This window comes from Cydia strobilella, chromosome 4 (genome assembly GCF_947568885.1).
Source record: "Cydia strobilella chromosome 4, ilCydStro3.1, whole genome shotgun sequence".
NCBI classification, from domain to species: Eukaryota; Metazoa; Arthropoda; class Insecta; order Lepidoptera; family Tortricidae; genus Cydia; species Cydia strobilella.
The window spans coordinates 17,133,532-17,158,639 of record NC_086044.1 but is presented as its reverse complement, the minus strand read 5'-3'; the positions used below and the strand labels follow the sequence as shown (position 1 = coordinate 17,158,639).

The 25,108-nt window shown below is 38.4% G+C and overlaps 2 protein-coding genes across 10 annotated transcripts in view; one reads left to right on the top strand and one right to left on the bottom strand.

Annotated features, from left to right (window-relative positions):
• Positions 1-2,474: 2,474 nt before the first annotated feature.
• Positions 2,475-21,566, bottom strand: LOC134740727 (eukaryotic translation initiation factor 4E-binding protein Mextli). 7 transcript variants are annotated; one of them, XM_063673313.1, is made up of 13 exons: positions 21,429-21,566; positions 20,841-20,965; positions 20,572-20,725; positions 20,326-20,479; positions 19,626-19,821; positions 18,762-18,833; positions 18,176-18,236; positions 17,577-17,709; positions 17,257-17,391; positions 16,660-16,855; positions 13,875-13,940; positions 12,241-12,377; positions 2,475-5,826 (listed from the first exon to the last, which is right to left on the bottom strand). In XM_063673313.1, the coding sequence occupies exons 2-13, from the start codon at positions 20,959-20,961 to the stop codon at positions 5,722-5,724; spliced, it is 1,530 nt and encodes a 509-aa protein (XP_063529383.1). In that variant the 5' UTR covers positions 20,962-20,965; positions 21,429-21,566; the 3' UTR covers positions 2,475-5,721. The 7 variants fall into 7 exon arrangements, with proteins under 7 accessions (XP_063529383.1, XP_063529382.1, XP_063529388.1 ...); XM_063673312.1 differs by lacking the exon at positions 21,429-21,566 and adding an exon at positions 21,148-21,394; XM_063673314.1 differs by lacking the exons at positions 2,475-5,826; positions 21,429-21,566 and adding exons at positions 10,595-11,837; positions 21,148-21,394.
• Positions 21,567-23,775: 2,209 nt separating this feature from the next.
• The window catches only part of LOC134740723 (piezo-type mechanosensitive ion channel component), a 64,028-nt gene continuing 62,695 nt past the window's right edge, over positions 23,776-25,108 (top strand). For 2 of the 3 annotated variants that reach the window (XM_063673309.1, XM_063673308.1), the window contains exon 1: positions 23,777-24,000. The gene's annotated coding sequence lies outside the window, so the exon portion shown is untranslated. Of the gene's footprint in view, positions 24,001-25,108 lie in introns of all 3 variants that reach the window. The other variant, XM_063673307.1, reaches the window with a different exon arrangement.

The following is a 25,108-nucleotide window of genomic DNA, read 5'->3' as shown; positions in this document are numbered from 1 at the left end:
GCGAGATATATCCAAGTCTACGACTTATCAAATCTTATTGACTAACATACATCTTGTAAACCTTAATGCAAGACGTTAAGTTTTATAATTGGTCGTGTCACTTCGTATTCATTTGTACCTTATTAGTACAATATTAGGTGTAAGTTCAAACGTGTAACTACTTTATTTTGCTTTTCTACTATCATGGTGATTTTTAGGTTAACATGTGTAATTTAAGTGCTACAATTACTGAAGGTGGATCATACAGGATTTAGGCAATCGCCTGGGCCCTATTACATAATAAAATACAAGCGAATACCATAGAGTAACTTATACTAGAGCGGTACTGTCATAGTAAATTTTGTAACCACAGTAAATTTACTGCCATCTGTCGACACACTTTAAAACTAAAAATGAAGATTTATAAAAATACGATAAAATGTATTTAAATATGGATAAATGTTTTTTTTATTTGCATTTTGACCCATGTTCTTTCACTGATATGCGTTGAAATTGTTAAATAACAAACGAAACCGTCAACGCCATCTATACGACAATAGGCCAAAGCTAGTAGCGCCCTCTGAACGAGAATCAAATTTTCTTGATTTTCGAGGCACGTTTTTTCCTTAGACTGTATCCATCTATTACGGAGTTATAACTATCTTTGCTATTAGTGATTTTACATACAAAATGACTAATAGGTAGTATTAGCTTGTATTTTATTATGCAATAGGCCCGATCATTGTTTTTAAGGAGAACTTACAGCAGGCGTATTCAAGTAATTCAAATTAAAATATCCTGTTAGGCAATAATTAAATAGTCAATACATAGGATTTCTATAGCAAATAACTCAGTATTGCGTAAACTATACTTTTGTTCCACGCGTATTATTTCAATTACAGATATCCAAGTTACGGAAATTTTTTTAAAAGTTTGAAAAGTACTCGGCTATTTCAGAAAAAAGTCACAGGACTTTAATTTTGAAAAAGGAAAATTTCATAGTGAATAGCTTCATATGTTCTGCCACTAAGACATCTGATTAAAATCCGGGCCCGACATCCGACAAGTGGGACCGGGCTCTAATACAATCAGTCAATCTGGTGCTACTCATATCAGAATTTTTCGAGTACATAAATCTAAGTGCTGATTTTGAGAATTTATCCATTTCCTTCCTGTTGCTTAATCCTCATTCATATTAATAGATATTAAGTTTAAATTTATTAACTTATACTGCCCAATAGAACAATTTATTTATTGTCTGCATTCCATTTTGACGTATACGTAATGGTTTTTGGCATTTTTGTATTTAATTATTTGTAAAAATGTATATAACGGGCGATTAATTTTCACATGGTCAATTTGTTCATTATCAATTCTACCAATAAAACTGTGCTTTGGTAGCTGTTATAAAACTTATAAACGGTAAGAAAAAAGCGCTAGTGTATGGGAAGCGATCTAAACGCCAGCAAAGAATACCTAAGTGAACAATAGGTCCAGTAGTATTCATAATAGACTACGACTCTGCGGCAGATGCTCAGGGGTCGGCAACCCGCGGCTCGCGAACTGTGAGCGATTTCCGCTCTTCAAGCTATCTAAAAAAAAACTCGGCTCTTTGATATTCCTATTTCTTTTAACGGTGGGTTCTACTCAAAAGTTTGCTGACACCTGGCCTAGCCTAAACTACCTAACCTAAGCATCTGTACAATTGTACATTATCGGAGACGACTATTAGTGCTCCGTACAAAACTTTGTTTCATTTATAAGGCTAATACCTTGTAAATTCATCTGCAGAGCATGCACGAGACATTTGCAGAGCATCTTTTTGCGCGCCCGATAATACAGTGACTGTACACAGCGAGCTGAAGAATTGCATGGACACATTATGAATGGAATTCAATCATAAAGTGGCCATGCACTTTTGCTGGGCTCATAAATACGTTATAATGAGCTCTTCCGCAAGTTTGATGAATATCGTAACTTACTGTTATTGTAAACTAGAATTTTTCCAAAGCATTCTTCGCTGGACGTTCAGCTTACTTCACATTTATTGTATAAGTATTTTACTGTCGGAAAAAATGAAATTGACAATATTATCATATGCATTTTATTTCATATGAAGTCTGAAATGTATAAATAATCGTATTAGCTAAATCTGTTGTAGCCTGTATTTGAAATGATTTGTATAGCAGTAAATTATGAACGTATATATATTTATTGTTAATTAATTTGTAAATATTAATATAGAGAATAACTAACTTGGTGGCAGTTTTACTTAGGGCCACTTGCACCATTCACTAACCCATGGTTAACCGGTTAACCCCGGGTTAGTGAGATAGTGCAAGAGGCGCTTAGTATTTTATTTTATCAAGTTTTTTTTGTAAATACTGGGATCACCGATTTCAAGCTTATGAAATAATTTGAGTGTGTTTTTGCAGTTTACTTTTTGTTAAATTATACCTAGTTTTATGGTAGCTGGGAACTACAATAATTGAATATTAAAAATAAAACGCATATTTATTAGAAAATTTAGTAATATTATACATAATATAACGCTTTACCTTGTTTCATAAAAAACTGTAAATATTTTTTTACATGAGGTGAACATAATATCTAAATAGGTAATAAGTAACCTATTACCCCTTTAATGACAATACTTGTTCAAAGTACCGAGTATAAAGTAAACGAATATAAAGGTTCTAATATATTTATTAATCTACGGCAATAAATCTGTGCATTTGAGGACTCCCTAAGGATATCATTAACGTGTAAATAATTTTCTTATAAAAACCTCGTTACAACCCATCTTGATCGAGCTTTATGCCAATTTTTTAATTGAAATGAACAGTCTTACTAAAATATACTTTTTATTTTTCTTTAGACAACCAAAAGAAATAAAAACTGGTTTAAAGAAAGCCTGCCAATTACCATAACAATAAATAGACTCCAATAAGAAATAAACATGTTAGTTTAGATAGATTTACGAAATCAACAATTATTTGGTTTAGTGCACAGCAATTGCAATAGTTCTAATGGTTAAAAATAAATCTACATCTAAAATATATTTTAATATTATTTTTCTACCAACTCCAACAGTCATTTAATATATATTTATAATAATGAATTGCCAGGCTTTCTTCAAGATATAGCACTTACGAAATAGTGAGAATCGATAAAACTACTCGTCGAGACTAGACACTAATTACAAAGTCTGAAAATGATCACACAGACACTCAAAAGAAATGCATGCATTCGTCTTATAGTAAATGGAATCACTCTGACATCCGGACCGAGGCCCGTTACAGTCAATATATACAAAAGTAAATAAAATGGACTCTTACAAAAGATACAGTGTAAACTAGTCTGAAATGTTTTATTTGCGTAGTGATCAGTAATCATTCTCTGCGATGAACATCACTGTTTAAACACCGGAAAATAGCTTCCTGATTATGTAGGTACACCTACACCTACAATAGCCGCAAAATTGCATGGCCACTATGAATGAATTTATTAGTAATCACTAATCTGTCCACGCAATTATGCGACTCACTGTACCTACATTGTAGGTATAATGATTGCGCCACTGTCAGATAGGCACAGTCAGCAGAAATAGCACCAGTCAATACGAAAGATACAACAAAAAGTGAAGTCGTGAATATACACGTTGCTGACTGTACATAGGTGACTAAGTTCGTATGGAAACTACGTAATGATTGGAACGAAATACACGGTCTATTAGGAGTGGTCAAATATTTTGAGTAAGACCAGAGACGAGTAAATAAATGATTGCTAATCACCACAAATTAATGCCTCATGAAGAGTTTCGATTGATCGCGATTGGGGTCAATAGTTCAACACACAACCTGTCATATCATGACGCCATCTAGTGAAACACATTCACAACACATCACATTTTCAGGGCAACGATTTATTGTTTGGAAAATGTATAACGTTTATGATTATGACAAATTCTTGCTTCGAATTTGATAGCAAACATAGATGGCGCGGTACGGCTCCAATAATGCGGTAATGTTAAATGTTAACCTCCGACAATTCAGAAGGCCTACCGCGAACCACGTTCGACGTGTTGCCTCTCTGTCGCACTTGTAAATTCTTACGTAAGTGTGACAGGGAGGCAACACGACGAACGTGGTTTGATGTAGGCCCTCAGTTACCATAAAACACGGCGCCATACATCAACACCTTTAGCTGTATCTAAATTAGGGATATGTAAAAAAAATACTTAGACTTTATACATCTCATACAATCAATAAATCTTTGGTGTAGAGATTAGCAACCTTTAATATTTCCATCTGAAAATGAACAATTCGGAGGCTACTCATGCATGGAGTGCGTTAATTTTTATAAAAAATATACTCTCAGGAGATCAACTATGGCTGTGAACAGCGTTCTGGCCTGAGTGTCCAAAACCAAGTTCAAAGCATTCTTAAAACAAGTTTAATGATATGAGGTAAATACTAGTCAAGGAAATATAAATACCTATACCCTCTAATTTGGCGTGTCAATACTTTTAGTAATAATGTGTACACCTAAAGTGCATAAAAAGGAAGACTTCAGTGCCGGCGCATCAAGTGGAAGTGGCAGTCAGTAGTTCTAAACGGGTTAACATGTTTACACTTGATACAATTCTCTCATCATCCTATACATAATGTCTCTGATTATTTGTGCCGTGTCCCACAGCTGCCCATTGCAAGTTTATTATGCACAGTCCTATCAGATACATCAGAGCGGCCAAGATGTTCATACCTATCTAAACATGCACTTTAACGTCACGTCACGTCTTGATAATAGAGGTTTTGTGTTTTGTTCAGATATTTTTGAAACCTTAGCCGTTCCGATATATCTGATGGCAACTGTACTAAATGAGTATTCTAAATTTAAGTAACTAGCTTATTGTTGCTGCCGTATAATAGGAATCTTAGTTTCTCGCGCTTAGAAATTATTTTGACGACGTCATCTGCTGATTGATTTAACTATAATAAAAACGCCGTCAAAGAAAAAATAAAATCTATTGTAAAAAAAAAACTTGTGTAGTTTTTTTTTCTATAAATATCACTGAAATTTGGCTTTACTTTGGATGATACAAGTCATTTATAAACCATTCCAAATTTACATGTAGGTAGGACTATTGTAGACATTCCCATAGGCTACGCCCGCACAGACAGGGGGCTTGCTTAGCGTCTAGAGCCTAGTGGGTGGCAGCCCAAGAGGGGAATTACACATTGCACTACACATTTATTATTTATTTATTTATTTTGCATTTTATTTAGCATCGTCGGCTCCCCAGCTATAGTGGCTTGCATTCTGTGCGGACATAGCCGACAAAACACAACGTTTGCTTACTTCGATACACGCTAAGCGACTAGCTAGGCGCTAAACGCGCAGTGCAGCCGGTCGCGAAAATTATAGAATGTTCGTTAGTCTAGCTACTCGCTAGGCTCTAGACGCTAAGCAAGCCGCCTGTCTGTGCGGGCGTAGCCTTAAGGTATCGACTACGGGGTCTTGGGCCGCAAATAAACTAAAAATATGACTTGAGTACCTACCTACTGATTTGATACTAGTATAGTAGGATTCAAGATTGCCACCTGCGAACCCCGACATCGGTTGAGTATATAGGTATGTATGGGTTAGTCAAAAATTTGAATATAGAATAGTGAACAATAAAATGGCGATATATCGTGAGGTATATAATGGGCGAGCTGCTAGACACCTTTGTGGGTCTGGTTACTCCGGCTCAGGAGAGTCGGGCGCGTCCACGGCGGCCACGGTGGTCCCTGCCGCGGCGCGCACCTTCTTCAGGTAGCTGACGCTGTCGAACTCCAGGCAGCTCTGTTGATCACACGTGGTTTAAGGTTAATACGTTATCAACTAACACCAGGAACCAGTTCACTCTTCATATGTTATTCCAAACCGCAATGCACTTAACACACATGCATTGCACACCTTATGAGCACCAAACCGACGTCCTCCTACCTACGACACCTATATAGGGCGTCAACCCGATGTAGCGCAGGTATATGTATACGCGGCACATGTGCAGACAAGTTTATCATTTAGATGTCACACTGTAAGTTAGAATTGGCCTCTAAGCTTTGCCAAAATGATGGTCTACGACAACAACCCACAACTTATACCATATACCACCTTATACTCAAGGCGGGATTGCACCATGTGCGGTACAAGCATCTTCAGTAGGTACAGGGTACATGTACCTACTGAAGATGCTTATTCCGACCACTGATGGAATCCCGTCGTTAATGTCACTAACGTAATCACTGACAGTCTTGTTTATGCCTTTGAAGAAATAGTTCAGTTTAGTGTTTGTTGGGCATGGTAATGGGTCTTCAAAACGGCTGGGAGACAGCGGCGCCGGCCATCTACTTCAGCGAAATGACATCATCAAAATGACTCTCACCTAGTTCTGAATACTGCATATTGCACCTGAACTATGTATGTCACATGGGGTCCCTTTGTTTGACATAATTATTGAAAGTCATAATGTAATGATTGTCATATTATCATTAGTCATAATTCTGAAACCGTTAACTTTTCAGGATTTTTCTCGGGTTATCCTATAGATAGGTTAGGTTAGGTTTGTTTTATGGCAATCCCGAAAAGTTACGCGTTTCTGAGAAAAACCATATTATGACTAATGATAATATGACAATCATTACATTATGACTTTCAATAATTATGTCAAACAATATTAACAATAGAGACCCATGTCACATACAAGTGTGGGGTATCAAATGAAGGCAAATTATAAAAAATAAGTGCATTCCACCCTGTATATAATTTCTTTTTCCGAACTGTCAAAACCATATTGCTACTATGGAATTTATATATAACACTAGCATGTGACGTCACAATCAAATAACTTATACGGGTTATAAAATAGAAATTGTGTCTAAAAATAACTGCTGTCTACGTTTCTCTATTAATCTTTTGGTGCTTTATTTCATGCACGGTGAAAAATAATTTATTTTAGTTATACAGTCAAATACCCTATAAAAGCGAAGTCCCAACCCAACGTCACCATCATTGTCAAGTGTGACGATTTGACGATATGTCGGCGGCCGATCGTAAGATCAGGCAGAACGTGAAATTCTTAGGCATACCTATCGTGAATATCATTGTCTCGCTCCCTGAGTCCGACGGGCGGGGCTCCTATTTCTGGACAGTTTGCCCTTCAGGCATCTGAAGCAACCTAACGAACCTATCGTATCTATCTGTTGGGTTAGTTCCTTACATCTGGCGAAAAAGGAATCCGGCGAATCGGGATCTAACATCTGTTGGTTTAATGAGACTACCGTCAAAACATTACGATCTGCATGATCTTACGATCGGCCACCGACAGATATATAACGAACAACTTCAGACGACCTAGTAAGTATCTTCATGTCTACTTCCCTGTGTGCATGCTTTCACCCAGGAAAGTAAATTAATAAAGAGGGTTTACCTCCATACAACGCCGCGTGCCTCATCATTATCCTAGATGGAGCTATTTATTGTTTGCATTATACGCGAAAAGCGCACGATGATGATAACTGTTATTTTACTGCTATATACATCATCATCATATATTTAAGAGTTAGAAACTTGTCGGCTATGTAATTTCAAAACGTAAAATTTGCTTGACTACAGTCTCGTGCAAAAATTTACGATTTTAGCATAAAGGCATTTATGCATGTACAGTCAGCAAAACTATTAGCTTAGCACCCCTACATACATTTGTATATGCAGTTAACCTATTCAAAACAATAGAAGACAGCATTTGAGGCACGCTGCCTTTTATGGATGATTACACTCTTTATTCATTTACTTTATCTCTGCTTTCTCCACATGCTCCGACTATTGTTGCATTGTATGTTTCCACATGGTTGTTGACACCACCTTTCCATAGTGCAGGAACTAAAAATGTTGACGAACGAAGATGGTTCAAAACGTTCACCCAGTGAAAATCAAAATAATTTTAGGCAAACATGGGTACCAGTAATTCTCGTTTGTTAACATTTTTGCGTGATAAGGTTTGACAGTGATGTGCAAGTGAAAACCTGTAAACGTGTTAGTAACGCATGTTGCATCGTTAGATTCATTAGTAGCAAACGGTGCAACAAAGACACAATGAATAAATTTCATACAATGACATAGGACCATGCTAGAAAACTGAAAATTCGTGAGCGTCAGGATGGCGGGTAGACTTCAGCGATTTCAACAAAAGATTTATAAACATATTGTACCTTCTGTGTACGTTTAATAGAAACCCGTGTACCTCTCCCTAAAACGAGATATTTAACAATAGTACATTATGATACAAGTGTGCTAAGTTGGTTATTACACACGAGGCGATATTGTGCGCGCGAGCTGTAAGCGAGCGCGCAATAAGAAAGCCGATGTGTGTAATGACCAATGCACACGCGTTTCATACGACGTTTTTCAACACACTTGCGAGAAAAAAAAAATACTCATATTAATCAAATTTTAATAGTTAAAACAGTTAGTATTGTGTCTTGCATAGTCTGTCATACTGCCGGCCGCCCCTCGCCCCGGCTGCGGGCGGCGCGGCGGGCGCCCGTACCCGCCAGTACGATCAATTAAAGAAGGCTCCCTTTCCATGCATATTATTAGCAATCAGTTAGCTTCTTAACTCAGTCGGATAATATAATGAAAAAGCACGAGTCGAATAATACACTGAAAGAGCACGCGTGTTTAATATATAGGATTATGAGCCAAACATCGGTGGAATAAAAACGTCGTTTTGAGCAAGTGTGTTGAAAAAAAATTAATGAAATCATGAATCTAAAAGTAAGCAGTTATATTGTTCCCTCCGTGTACCTCTGTAAACCTTAAATAGAAACCAGTATATTTATCCCTAAAACGATCTAGGCTCAAAACAAGGTCCACCCGCCAACCTGACGTCAGGTTGCTCATGCTCCGGAAGAGGGTCATTGTAGTAGTAGTAGGTAGTAGTAGTAGTAGTAGGTTATCTCTGATTTGAGTGAGGCGATTGCCGTATGTATCTCACCCTGAATAATGGTCTTGAGCTGTGTAATTATTGTCTGGTTATTTAGTGCTAATTTTTGGTCAAATATTTTGCTGATAGCTTCCATAGTAACGGTACTACTAACTGTGTCCGGTTCGGCTTCGGAGGAGTGTGAAGTATTCTGGGTGTCTCCTATTAGGCTTTTGTCGTCAAGAATGTGGTCGTGTATATCTATTGATTGTCTTATTAATGGTTGGGAATTTTGTTTAGCTGTTGATCCCGTCGGTTGCTTGCGTCTCAATGTCATACTAGTGTAGTTTGTAGTTGTAGTTTTCGTGGTAGGTATAGAATTCCTTTCAGGAGTTTTCTTATCGTTATTGTTTCTTATTTTGTCTAAGCACTTTTGGCATTACCATGCTTGTTTGTGAATTAATGTGATCGTTTTATAAAACCGAGCTCTAGATACATTAGTGCAGTCACGATGATATTCTATTATTTTATCTTCGCATTTTACGCAATCTGCCATTTTCGAAAACAATATAGCATCTATTATATCTTAATAAGAAAAGAAGATCAGTATAGAACGTGATCAGAAAATTTTACTGAATAACTGTTATCAATATGCAGCTTAGCTTCAAAAACATATCAACCGCGCTATCTAGCGGTTTTTATTTGCCAATTCAAAGCTAGTTGCGCAACAAATTTTCGCCATACTTCATAGATGGCGTTGTACGGCAAACGCCTAAAATGACTCTTATGCGCGTCGGGTCAACGTCCGGTGAGCGGCGACGGGCGTAATGCTTGAATTTCTGGGCGGCAGTTATAAAGAATTTGGATTTGTAGGTTAACACTACACGGAGACAGAAAAGATGAAGTAATGAACTTTCTACACTGAATAATGTTATAGTTTGAGTAAAAACACTCGATTTTCGTCTGAAAGTTTGGTTTCTAAATGCACTTTGTTTCTTAATTTGTCTATAACTCTTGTTGTTGTTCTAAAAGGTGTGCAGAAAATGATACGTTTCTGCACTAGAGCATATTTTTGTTCCGAGTAAGATTTTTAATTTTTTTTACGATAAGCAATTGAAAGTTGGGTTTAAATGGATTTGTTATACAATTTCCATTCTGATTTTAATCCCTATTTCCATAAATAACGATACTTTTTCCTAAATTGTTGAGTGAAAGTACCCTCAAGAAATACTATAAAAATGTATACTTAGTCATGTTTTTAAAAAACACGCATTTTACTTTCCTCGTATTCGAAATGAAAAGCAGTGTTTAACTCGGGTGCAAGCCATCATTTCAGCCTCAGACTACCTCGGCAGAAATGAGTGCCGTTCATCCCTTGTTTAACAATCTACTATAATAATTAAATCGAAAGCATAAAGAATGTTATTTACCTTATATGTAATTATATTCTATCATGGTCCAAGTAAGGCCGGTACAGAAGGACTGCAACTTGTATGGGAACAGCACGCCGAGGTTGCAGTCGTCGTGCTGTTCCCGTACAAATTGCAGTCGGGTTGCAGTCCGTCTGTATCGGCCCGTATAGTGGAAAAACGAAGATGTTTGAAGGAAGGAAGAGTTAATAAAGCTACTAGCAAGGAAAGACTGTTTCGTTTCATGTTTTATTACGAAATCGAATTGAAAACAAAAGTGAAATAACACTAATAATTTTGTTAACATTTAAGAAAAAACAATACCAATTAAATAAATTAACATTAAATAGAATGTTAACAACCCAATTTGGAACCTCACTGAGATCGTCTTTAATTCGAAAAATCCTAATAATTTTTACCTGTAACGAACCCCTCTCGAATACCCATTCTGTCCGAGTAGCGTGAAAACGACACAAACTTCGAATTAGTGAATTCGTATCTAGTAAACACTTCATAGCATCATTGTCAACAAGGATTTATGTAAAATTTAAATTATGCCTATAAAATTTAACAAGTTAAAACACTTAGCCAGTAAATTCTGTGTGAATTTAATTCTAATAAACCTATAAAAATAGTATTAATAATTCTTATTCAGTCTTTGACATTTCTAATCAGATCAACAGGTAATTTAAGTTTCCTAAAAGTAATAATACTCGCGTACATAGTGGTGGGCACCGAGCGATGACTGCCGCAGCACCCACCGAGATCAGCTTGTAGCTAGTACGTCAGACTACGCTAGAGTCAGTCTTATGTCTCTAAGGCTCTAAGCTATTTTTACCTACTCTATTTAAATCACAGGACCCTTGAGGTAATCATTAACATTTATACTTAGCATGACTGCTAAAATACTGGAGGGAACGACTAGTTAGTTAATCATAACATTAAGATAGAATTTTTAAAGCAATAGATATGTTCAGAATATACATAAACCAGAATTTTGAAGCCCAGGAGCCAAATTGTACAAAGGTTAGTATGTGGAGGTGCAAACATACAAGCTCAGTGCGTAATTAATTAGTACAAATGAATTAGTGTTACGCAGTGTACAACACATTGACGCTACGAGTACGTAATTTAAAGCGTTTGAATGTTTTCAGTGCATTTCCAACTTCACCCGGTGTCATAGTTAATCTCAGTTGCCGGTCACGGAACTAGAAAACTCACGACGGAACTACTACATCTAACCGAAGCTGAAAACATGCAAGCGTCTTTACATTCGGACCGATCCGACACCGGCGGCACACGACCGGGGTGGGATCTCAAACAAGCTTATACAAAACATTTGTATAGAGAAGGTTTGGGTTCGTCGGGCGGCTGGACGGAAGATCGGGATGGGATCGAGCGGACGGGAGAGGAGAGAGGTTCCGCGGCCGCTAGTAGTCGGCGTCGCCGCGCCCGGCACCCGCGCCCGCTCCCTCCGGCTGCGGGCAAACTCCGGCTCTCAGAGACTCTACGGACGACTATTCGCAGAAGGAACGTTCGCCCCCTCGCCGCGCTCACAAATAAACTCATATCGCCGTCGAAACGGCTCCAAAAGAAAACTAAACTATCGTCCCGATAGAAAACTTTCGAATCCTCCCGGTAAAAAAAATAATCACTAGACATCGCAGCCTCGGGGAGACACCGTTCGGCTCTCGAGCCGCGCCGGCCCTCGGCCTCTCAGTAGAAGTTGCGGCAGAGCAGCGCGGCGAGGTAGTTGGGGTGTCGCAGCGGCGCCCACACGCGCAGCGGCGCCACGATGCGCCGCGCGGACACGACAGGCGCGAGCGAGGACGCGGACGCGGACGCGGACGCGGGCGCGGCGCGGCGCGCGCAGTGCGTTACCTTGCGCGCCAGCTCCGGCGGGAAGGCGGCCAGCCCGGCCGGCGGCAGCTTGCTGAGCGGCGAGTCCGCGTACTGCACCAGCGTCTCGTACGTGTACGTCTGCCGCACGCCGGCGCCGGCCCCGGCGCCGCCCGGCCCTGCGCACCAAATCACCGCTTAGAACGAGACCGGCTATTATACACGCACGTCGGCGGTCGATCGATATGAAGCCCTGGCGGCCTAAAACTTGGCCGTAACATATCGACGATAAAGGACTAGTGGTCATGAAATTTGGATATCCATACTTCTGCAAACTTCATATGCACCATGCTTTATCCAAATTCCATAAACTTCTATTAAAACTGATACTGTGTAAACACTCGTTGACTTTACTACACGAAAGCATCTCAAATCTCTAATACGGATTTTGCGGTTCGTGCTTTGGTCAAACGAAACGCTGAAAACGAGTGCAACGTAAATAAGCTCTTAAGATGCATTTATTAATGTAAGGTTATTTAAATTCATTCGCATGTTGTTAAGTATAGGTAAATTAACAAGGTAGTAGGAAATTGATGTTAAAATACTGGCGCAACTGAAACAGCAGCTCGAAAACAAAAGGTTTAGGAAAGTAAGACTAAAATGCCCAGCCATCCATATCAGCCGAGGTGCATTAACAGGCAACACAAATAAACACGTAAGTTATTGACTGACTTCTGCATACTAGGTATTACTGCTTTTACATGACATGAAGGTACTGGTCAACATGGATGAAATTGAGAAATGCGCGACATGAAAAGACATTCAATATGTTATAGACAAATAATTTTACATAATACAGTGTTATTTAATCGGAGAACTATCACCACTCCTGTAATTAGAGTAGTTAGGATAATGATTATCTTTTATAGTAATAAATAGCTTATAACAACACATGTAGCAGATAACATCTGCAGCCACGTTAACAGAGATAGCGTCTAAACAGCCATTAATGACGATGTGTACAGAATAAATCGATTGCTTTTACGTAAAACAGTAAAATTTGCTAATTATATCCATATGCGGGTAGCCGGAATAAACGCAAAACACACGAGAAACGCGCAGCGGATACTAATTATCAATTAAACGATTTGCATAACTTTACCTAATCATTATCGCTTTTTCTGCATCCGATTGCAGAAAACACCGGGCGTGGTGCGCAATCTCTGCTAAGTGGGGCGTGGAATGCCGTGCTTTTAACGATTACAACGAAAAGATGTGCTCGGAAGGCGAGCAAAAGCACAAAATAAGAGTTACATCGAGAATATTAATGCTAATGTTTATTTCGCTTTGGAATAGCAAGGGCACCTGCATCCTGGCCCGTGATCAATAGAGGGGGCGTGATTTGAAAGGAATTTCAATTTTGAGATTTTTGTAAAAATCAAAAATACTACATTAAACTTTGTTTAGGTGTCTGTTAATGTAGGTAGCAATAAAGACGTAGGTAATTGCACCGCAGTAGGTGCCGGCTAATTTTCCCGAAAAGCAGCTTTGTTCGAGTAAAAGCTCACACGGGTTTAAATCATAACTTAAATAGCACCCTCGGTGTAACTAATATTTGCTGTAGTGGTGGGACTCGTGGTGCCCATGCCCAACACTCCCAACAGTATGATACTGACCTTGGTTCTTGTCGGTGGAGGCGGCGCGCGAGAAGCGCGGCCGGCGCGGCACCGCGTCGTCGGCCGCTGCGACACACAGCCGTCACACTCGCGCACACCAACACATCACACGGCCGACAACGAAACAACTACTCTACCACATCTTACGCGCAGCTTTTATTTTTTGACACAACTTGACCAGAGCAACATGCATTCGAAATTGGTCGACAGGTCCATGATGGCCGCATTTGTGACGTTTATCGCGGAACGACAAAATTCGACCATCATACCCGGGGACCATTTTATCTTAGTTATCACGCGGCTTACAGCATATTTATATTACTTTAACGATATCAAATCCTCTCCCATCAAGGTTCTACTATATCAAGGTCCTTCCCTTTGATTACATACAGAAGATTCTAATAATAATTTACTTTTAGAAATAATGTTTTATTTACCTTACTCTTTATCAATGTAATTGCTTTACTTTATTAATTTCTTGAATTACTTTTGGTATGACATTTTAGCCTTAGCTCAGGATTAAGACAGAAAAATAATATGCAAAAATAATGAATAGAGAGATGGTTTATATAGTATAGCAATACATATTTCGTAGGAAAATAAAAACTACGAAGCAAGATAAAGGGTAGAGTCGTCGATTTTATGTTTAGCGGGATGATCGTATTGATAGTTACTGATTTCTAATTTGAGACCTGCTGGAGTCACGGCAGGTTTGAGCGATCATGGATGATTTGTTAAAAATGTTCCTCGATAGCACGGCTTCTTGCCTTATCACGTTTAAAAAATTCCTATTTAGCACTTTGGAAGAGAGCATGAAACTGACAGGCAAGTGAAGCTATTGTAGGTACTAAACGAATAGAAATGGAAATCAGTCGTCAAGTTATATTTCTCAACCCTCGTGTTTCTTTGTATAAATGGTTAAAGCAACAAAGATATTGCCCCTAAGCAATTCCTTATAAGATATGCATCAGTTACTTTTTGAATGGAGGTTTGCCGTTTTCAAACTGTGCGTCGTTAATGTTGGCGACGGCGAGAAATGAAAGCACTGAAAGCAGGCAACGGCCAAGCAAGAATGTGAATCAAGAACATTGGACATGGACCAACATTTAATGGACTTTTATAGTCACAGCCTGTCTCTTGACAACTTACCAAGCTCTTCTTAATAATATTTCCACGTCTTGTTTGTACATAATCTAATTGTATTTTGTATATAATCTACCAAGTTTCATGCTCTGTCTGATAGGACCCTAATTTAATGTTAAGAATCCGCACTAGCTTGGAAATGCGATAAATTTGGAAGACCCGCTACCGCGACCGTGGATTGATGTGATCGAATGTCGATTTGAAAAAAATATACAATATTAATATATCATATGAATGCCGGATAAATACATATTTATGTAGAGTCTGAACACCATTATATGAATGACACACAAACTGTTACCATGACTATTTAAATGAGTCGAAAACAGGATGATTTAGGACACGTGGCCTGGAATAAGAAAACGCCTAAGATGAAGAATTTTAAAGGCTGTTTAAAAAAGGCAATATAAATTTAATTTTATATTATTTAGTCACCCTTCAGTTCGTGTCAAAATAGGGTGACAATAGTTAACTAAAATATAGTTTATTCCTGTTTACGTCTCTTAAGTCAGCCTGTATAGTGGATAGACGTAGACAACTTCCAAACCTAAATAAAAACTACATGCTTCAGTCAGTCGATACAATATTGTATACTCTTACGAAATAAAATATCACACTCAAGTCATGCTATGTTAGATTCGAATCTTGAAACGCCTTTACATGCTATTAAAGCCGCCCACAATCTCTCTGCTTTGCCTTAGGTTGAATGCTTTTGGCATTAAGTCCACCTTTTGTACGATAAGTTCTTCTTTTGTGCAATAAAGATTAAATACATAATAAAGTTATGAATAGCATTGTCGACTACTAACTCGGCAAAAAGAACTAGATTACAATGCAGAGTAGACTAATTTATGTAGGACAGCGGCCGGCGTTCAAGCCAAATTTTGGCTTTGATGTAACATAATCATTTAAATAATTATTTTCACGATATCCACTTAAGATCATCCAGGTGAAAATATTGGACAAGTATGTCTTATAATATCCAATTCACTCCCGTCTACTAAATAACGGAGGGGAAATGGCGTTTAATGTGATCACCTAGGATCACATTTGTCCATTATAAACACCTGGGTTTACCTGAAAAATAATTTCGTTAAGTTTTATAAGATGTGTGAATGAATATGTTAATGTATTAACTATTCAGGTCTCGCCCTTGGTGTATGCTGTTAAAATTAATAATGTATCACTTACGCGTATATGTATTATCTATTTTCTAACCAACGTGAGACTGAGTACCTTACAACGCTAACGGGGCCTAAAAATCGGGCTCGTAATTGTAAATTAATTAAACAACACACTTAATTGAACTCTGGGGGATCTTATCTAGTCGCAATTAGGTTTGTGAACAGTCAAAGGGGCTCGTCTATGTAAAGGCGGGATTACACCAGTGGGCGGCACTGTGCGGCACGAGCATTTTTGTACTTGCACCGCACACTGATGGAATCCCGCCTTAAGTGATGAGAGTAGACGAAATGTCGATTTTCGATGTTCAAGTTCTGATCTCAATCTGATTAATGATTAAATGTATCCGGGGGCGGCCAAAATACTCATGTAGCATGTAAGGATGGGAAAGATTGGAGAGCGAGTTTACGAGTGAAGTGAGGTGTGGGGAGACGCGGGTGGTGGTGGTGGTGGTACATACCGGGCTCCCGCTGGGCGCCGGTGGCTGCGGGCGCGAACACCTCGTCGTCGTGGTCGCCGTTGAGCTCGGGGTCGGTGCGCAGCAGCAGCGCGGCCTGCGGGCGCTGCGACAGCGTGAAGAAGTCGCCCGAGCCCGCGCCCCACGCCTCCAGCGCGCCCGCGCTCTCGAAGTACTCGTCCAGCACCAGCTTCGCGGTCTGCTCACAACAACGGGTTCAACTTTATACCGTCTATCTCTAATCTCGGGCTGGAACCGTCAATGAGAACTTCTACGACGCCGGTCGTCAGCTTAATTTATGGACAGTAGTGTTGCGACCGGCAGCTGCATTTATTCAGCGTGAGGGCTCAGTCACAAGATATCGCGACAGTAGGAGTTGAGGAGTTAATAGTCGTAAATACATTTTATAAAATAGTACGAAAACCTAATGACACGTATTTTTTCTATACGACACTGTAAAATAAAAGGAATCCCAATCCCATCCCGGCAATCGAATCCGACCGTTTTTCCCATACGATACGAGAAAAACTGGGGAAACATTTAGGTACAAAGCAGATTCTAATTTATTTGATTATAGGATAATTAACAATTTAACAGTACCTTGACGAGATCCAGATTCTGCCCCGTGATTTTGATGGAATGTTGACCAAAAGTCACGGTGTATTTGTATTCTCCTAACGCTGCGTCGTTCGTTGAAAAACTATGAAGTAAAGCTCGATTATTGTGTGGCGATTTCTGAAAGAAAAAATAATGAAAATTTTATATTTAATTACTATAAACTACAACGTAGCTAAGAATCTCACTAAATAACGCTAGCTCTTAGGCTTTTGTTTCCGGTTGCGTGGTAAGCTAGCTAAAGCATAGATCATTGAGAGACCGAGGCCTTAATTGTATAGCGTCATACATGTTGTGTTCGTTACCTCCCTGGCGCGCGGCTCGTCGTCCGCGTCGTCGCCGTCGTCGTCGGCGGCGGCGCCGGCCTCCAGCGCGCCCTCCAGCCGCACCGGCGACGCGTTGCGCCGGATCGTGTCGCCGATCAGATGCTTCGCGTGGCTGTCATAAAACACCACGTCAATATTCGCTTCCCGGATGGTTACGACGAACGGTGGATTGCGCCACACACAACACACAGTCAACAAACTGATCGACGTAATAGGATAGCAGGGAGATAGCTGTCATCCCATAGAGACCTGTCGAACTAAGTTAAGGAATGACGTCCTAATAAATGACGATGACAAACAGTTTGGTGCAATGCAATCAAACCTAAATGAGCCGACAGTATGTTTAACAAATAAAATTACTTATTTAACATTTTAAACCTTCATAAGGCATAAGGGTGTCAGAAATTATGCGAAATTTAACCCTATCACTTAGAAACAAAGTTCTAAATCATGTGGGAAATATATGCTTTATAAAGGCTTGTTTATAAGAATAAAGAAATATACTAAATACTGTTAAAATCATAAGTACATATATCATAAACAAAAACAAAATTATTTTCACATAAAAGAAAACTTACTTCACATTTTCCTCATTGGGTCCAGTGATTTGAACGAGACGCTCCTTAGCACCTGGGCTTACTGAAAAACATCACATTGTTCCATTACAGATAGGATTTATCATGTAAATCAGCCGTTAGTACATGTCATGGGTGTTATGAAGTTAAAAGGATGTAAAAAACTTATTAACATTTTTATTTTGGTTGCTGTGAAACATGATAGCGGAAAATGAATTTTAATCGTGAGGTGCCTCGACTTTTATTTATGATTATTGTTGTTAATAGACTGCTATATGATTTTATTAGTAACTTAACCCAATCCCCATGCAAAAACACCGGTAAAGAAATATCAAATACATGCTACCACAGGATAAGTGCCTCCACTATTTTAATGCCCAAATAGCTTGGAAAAATACGCCAAGCATGTGGCTACCCTTAATCTAAACTAAGGTAAAGGCACTTGCCCCATTAGATGCACGTGATATTATTTTCACGCAACAGACGGGAGGCTAAAGCACAGTCGCTAGAATGTCATTAAATATAGGCAGAGAAGGCGGGAAGTTCGCAGAGCCCAGTCACCATGCAAGCGCCACTCCGTGGTTCATACCTCGCTGAAACGATATGATCGTGTCGCTTAGCTCCTCGATCATGTGCACCCGCCTGCCCTTGATACCCATCACTGTAACACCACAATACAACTTCAGGATCGCCGCTTGCTGCCTATCGCTCCTGCTTGTCTTGCCTCTGATTTTTACCTATTATAATTTGACCCCTACGTTTATGACTCACGTTTCGTCTGCTACTACTATTGCTGGTTTTCGACAATTTCGACCGAAGCATCGAGTCATGATGAGTAAATAATAAATAAAAAACCGAGTCAGTGGCTGATACACACGGAATTTTTTACCCATTTAATTAAAAGAGTAAGGAGAATTGTATACGACTATAGTATTAGAATATTCTACCTAATAAAACATACAATTCCACATGCCAAAGGCCAAAATTAAATTAATAAAAATACATATACTTATAAATACAAATAAATCTACTTGTTCAATAGAGACAGTAGGCCTCAACCCCATTCTCAATTCAGGAGAATCCTTTAGATTTAAAATAAGATAAATTTTATCATATTATCAACATGCAAAGTAAGCTAAACAATTGAACAACAGAAAGATAAATAAAACTACAGACAGATAAGCATCACATTGTATTTATCATGCATTTGTTCTCCCTGATTTATTGACTTAGATAATTAGAATTACCATGCAGAGAATCTGTCTTTTTTGTTTGGTATGGTACTTACTAAATAATTCATGAAACTCATAACAGGTCCAAGGAGCAAATTGTTGTTCATTGCACAAATATATTATGCCCTATACTGATATAGATTTGAACCCATGGACCCCAAAAGTACGGACAAAAATTAAAGAGTTAATATAAACCAACGAATTGTTTACAATTGACATACCTTTTCCAGAATCAGCATTTCGAATAACAACCTCATCCTTCGAGTAGTTCTTGCCGGGGATCTTGGTGGGTTTGGGGAACTTGCCAGAGGGCTTGATGACTTCCCCCGGCTGCAGGAGCGCGGGCGGCTCGGGCGGCGTAGCCAGCGTCGGGGACACGGACCCGCCCGCGCCTTCCATCGTCGGCACCAATAGTGGCTGCACATACACCAACATTTTAGACATTACACTAGGTACACAACTATAAGCACTGGCTACGAAAATTGAACTGAAAGCTAAGAGAATAATTTTTGGAATCGAGAAACAATACTTTTCTTATAAGAAATAATAAATAGATCAAACTTTACAAAACAAACCTTTCATAGTTAACATGAATACACAATCTATTGTACTTCTCAAGTAGGCCACTTGAAATTATTTGGGACAGAAATGTAAGTGGGTTAATTTTTTGTATCATTAGTTTGGAGAGATGCAAGTTTATTATATAATTTGTTTGCCCACACACAAAATACTATTTATAAAGAACTCCAGGGGCCTATGGGGTTTTTAGGAATGAAACCACCAAATAATTAACCAAATGAGAAAACATGACCATACCTAAAGTTAACACAACAAATGCCAGGAATTTTTTGACAAACCAACACATTAAAGAAAATCTAGTTTAAGAAATTACAAAACGAAATAAACTTAAAAGTTATATACCTCTGCGTGTGTGCCACGGTGCCTGTAATACTGACTCATATAGTCTGAAGTCTGCCAATGCTTAGCACGCAGCTCAATTAACTCAAGAAGATGTAGCCTTGTTTTCTTGTCCAAGCGTTCGTCCTGCGAACCATTGCGGAACACAACAAAATATCTGAAAAAGGAAACAAAATGAACTTACTGTGATATTTGCATGCCATTTAGTAACATATTACTAAAAAAAGAGGTCATATCTCTTACTCTTACCTATCAAGAAAATCTTTGTAGAGTGCTTCGAGCTGTGCCCCATAAAGCTTTAAGTTAGAATACATAGTAGAAACATTACTTTGGAGTGCACGGTCATAGTTGCCCTGCATCATTTCATATGCCACTGCTTCCGTCAACACTACTAGATCATCCACTGAAAACGAAAGATTGAATGCCAATTTAAAACTCAATAGAAAACAGTTTTGAAGGATACATACCAATAGCAGTCTAATATAAGATTCTTATTGGGGTTAAAGAGTTATACTGACCAGAATTTATTTTGACATCTAATATAGAGTTGCGGTTATGAGCAGAACTGGTCGTCGATTTCAAAGGTCTGGGCACCTCCAGTTTTTTAACCGTGCGGGTCATTTTCGTTACAGTCGACATGGTGCTGCAAAACAAACAAACCTTTTTCATTACATGCCTAAGAAAATACAGAAGCGCCAAGTTTCTCTATCAAATCACTGCTAATGTAAAACGCCGAGTGATCACGATCAGTGATGAGTAACCTTGTCATAATTATACACAATGAAACCAGCGAATGCGATGCGAAATACCTATAAGGGAACTCACTCATCCATGGCGACTGCTGGTTGTTGCATCGTATACACACTAGAACCACTAAAGCGCGTGAAAAGTGAAAGTGATGACAATGATCCTAGCGAATAAATTCGGAACAAATCCAATACGTGTTCATTACTCGTTAGAATGGTTTTATGTGCAATAAAAACAGATTAGCTGGAAAAATTTTGACTTTATGGAGATATAATATTTTGCACGTTGAAAAACATTTAGACAAAACAATTGAATGCCATAGAACACTATGAAAATAGGAAATAAACAAGAAAACTCACCTGGCTACGCCATTAATTCGCAATAAAAATAAAATGGATAGTGTTGATTAAAATCGCTAAAAGTCGCTGGCGTCTCTATTTTCTATAATTGTATTTAAGATATAAAATAATCTTTATATTTTTCATAATATTAAGTTTTTGCATAAAATTCTACATAACACTTGTTTTTGAATAAAAATTGGATTGCAAAATAAAAACCGAAAATATGTAACTATTTAGCACAGCACTACGAACATCTAATGTTGCCACAATATAAAAATCGGTATATTGGTAGAAAATCATAGAAAATGAATTGAAAATAGGGAATATTACGGGAAACTGTGGGTAGGTGGCGCCATTATAGTTTGTCAAAGGACTGTCTCATTTCAAACATGGACAGAGAGAATCATACTATCTCTGTCTTACCCTTTTTATGTGCAAATAAATGATTATGATTACACTAGTACTAGCACCCAAAAGAAAAGGATGAGTATAGTCTTTTTTGTTCTTATTTACTGAAAATTTGGTTTGACAAATATACAATCTGAGGGTCTATCGCGAAACAAGCAAATCGAAATTTCGTTATATAACTTCTCTGTCACTCTTGCGCATTCGAGCGATAAAGAGGCAGATAGCGAAATTTCGGATTCACGTTTCCCGGTAGGTCCTCTGTATACAAACCGCCTTGATGCATCAATGTCATGTTTTATTATCTCTGAAAACTTGTCCTACCTGTTAAAGGTACAGTATGTATATGTTACTCTATGATTTACTAAAAAGGCTAATGCTGCACTCTAGTGGCAGAACAGCCCCTCATTAGGGGATATTACCACAGATTAATAAATAGTTACTACGTAACAGATACATCATTCCCATACAAAAGCGAAAATACCTACTCTATAATAGCCTACAAAATCTTAATAATAATACCTGCTGCTCAGGACGAGAAGAAATGTACCATAAGTATGCGCACAAAGAGCCGAGACTGCCTTACTCGCCGTGCGAGCCACGTGCCAACGCGTCATCGTAAGAATGCGCTAGGGTTGTACTGTTACTTATGTTATTATTGTAATAAAACGAATGTTGCAAATCAACTATATTTTATATTAGTCAATCAAATATTTAAAAACAACACTTATAATACCTGACTCAAAAAACTCCTTAATTTACGATTTATCTACTTATGTTCAAATAAATAAATAGTGACAAAATTCATAAAGATAGATTTTAAATACTACTCACCTTTCTTCGTCTCTCGGAAATGAAAAAACCGGCCAAGTGCGAGTCGGACTTGCCCACCGAGGGTTCCGTACTTTTTAGTATTTGTTGTTATAGCGGCAACAGAAATACATCATCTGTGTAAATTTCAACTGTCTAGCTATCACGGTTCATGAGATACAGCCTGGTGACAGACGGACAGCGGCAGCGGAGTCTTAGTAATAGCATAGAGTAACTTATACTAGAGCGGTACTGTCATAGTAAATTTTGTAACCCCAGTAAATTCACTGCCATCTGTCGACACACTTTAAAACTAAAAATGAAGATTTATAAAAATACGATAGAATGTATTTAAATATAGATAAATGATTTTTTTTATTTGCATTAATTATTTTTATGATTTTGACCCATGTTCTTTCACTGATATGCGTTAAAATTGTTAAATAACAAACGAAACCGTCAACGCCATCTATACGACTGTAGGCCAAAACTAGTAGCGCCCTCTGAACGAGAATCAAATTTTCTTGATTTTCGAGGCACGTTTTTTCCTTAGACTGTATCCATCTATTACGGAGTTATATCTATCTTTGGTAATAGGGTGCCGTTTTTACCCTTTGGGTAAGGAACCCTAAAAAAACGACAAATTTTCTTTTGTTTTTTGACTTTTACACCCATCTACTGCACAATAATTACGTGGTTTCGGTATTTCGAAGCGTAAGCGCGGGAAACGTGCGGTGCGAGCGCTCAGGCGGGCGTTCGGCGGCCCTCTGTCGATTATATCGTCGACGATACGCCGAGCGGTAGGCATATAGCGCGTGGCTTTGAGCGAGTGAAGGAGGCCTGATATTACTGCAATGTTCCTGCCGTACCTGCCTGTACCTACCGGGAAATGCGAATTCGAAATTTCGCTGCCTCTTTATCGGTCAAATATGCAAGAGTGACAGAGATGTTAGATAATGAAATTTTGATTTTCTTGTTTCGCGATAGACCCTCAGATTGTGGTAGTGGCGCCCTCTGCACAAAGTTTCGCGTAATATTCCCTATTCTATTTAGATTTTAGTAGATAAAAGGAAACACGTTTGGCAATAATAGGTTGGGCATCTAGTGTCACTGTCAGTTATGTCAAAACTCAAACTTCAAATTTCAAAAGTAAGCAAGAGTGTCATCTCGGGCGTGGATCGGATAGTGCGTTGGTCGGTGGTGTATTCAAAAATGTAGTTATGTTGTAAAATGTGCGGAAATTACTTTAATTACTCAAATTATGCTAATTTCTCTTATCAAAGACTTCCGTATTATAACTTTAAGTTTAAAGTGGTTGTGTGCTGCTGAAGTGACATAATTATTTGTTTACTTTAATCAGGATTTTTAGTTTAAGGTATGTTTTGTGAAGTTCTGAGTTTTCTTATCATTTAATGAATTAACCCTTGTTACAATTTATTTGGGCACCTATTTCCGATGTCTTATTAATTTGAATTTTAAGTCGAGTGATTTTAATTGGAAGCGTTGTTTATAAACCTGCGCAGTTTCAAGTATATTTGCTCAGCGCGAACAGCGGTGTTTTGAAGGGATTTAAATTTAAATATGTTATTCAATATCATGCTGGTCAGCAGGTAGTGGATTTAAATATTATTGATTTTCTAATGATTATGCTATTGCACATTTCTAGTACTAAGGTAAAATAAAATGGGTACAAGAATCTAATATGAATTTAAATAGAAACAATAAGTAAAGTCAACAAGGTATATATTTTACATTATTATATATGAAATTCGGTGGTCGGTGGCAGACACAGGATCGGTCGGAGTGGCGAGACTTGGGGGAGGCCTATCTCCAGCAGTGGACGTCTATCGGCTGACATGATGATGATGATGATGATATATGAAGCTAGGCAGCTTATACCTGATATGTGCACATAAATGTCATGCACTTGTGTTTTGTCCATTTATAAAATGTTTGTCGAGTCTGTTTTTAAAAGAGTTCACTGAGGGGCACTGATTACTGATTTGGGCACTGTTCCACACTTACACAATGGTTAGACAGGAAGCCTCATCTAGAGTTGCTAACTACACTGTGTCCATGTCAGCTTTAGAGAATGAACAAATATACTTATTTGCACTCATGGTAGCATTAGTCAGAATAGGGTATTTAACTACTAGTTCTTGCATGATGTAAAATAATTTATTTTAAATATATTAAAATACCCTATTGGGTGTGAGTAAAAGATGGGCTGCCTTATTTATTTGTATCTGCCATCATAATAAATAAATAATTATTATAGGACATTTTTACACAAATTGACTAATCCCCACAATAAGCTCAAGAAGGCTACAAATATCTGTTTTCATAACCCAAATAAATGCCCTTACCGGGAACCCAGGACCATCGTCTTCACAGGCAGGAGGTTACTACCCACTAGGCCAGATTAGTCGTCACGTCAAATAAGATTGTGTTTTTGATTTTGATTATTGAATTATTAACACATA

Excerpts from the sequence above, each read along its gene's own strand:
- LOC134740727 (XM_063673312.1), bottom strand. The coding sequence starts at position 21,176 with ATGCAACAACCAGCAGTCGCCATGGATGA. Across the intron at positions 16,856-17,256 it reads AGAATCTGGATCTCGTCAAG|ACCGCGAAGCTGGTGCTGGA; the intron begins GTACTGTTAAAT and ends TGTTGTGAGCAG. Across the intron at positions 13,941-16,659 it reads CGGCGCCCAGCGGGAGCCCG|CGGCCGACGACGCGGTGCCG; the intron begins GTATGTACCACC and ends TGTGTGTCGCAG.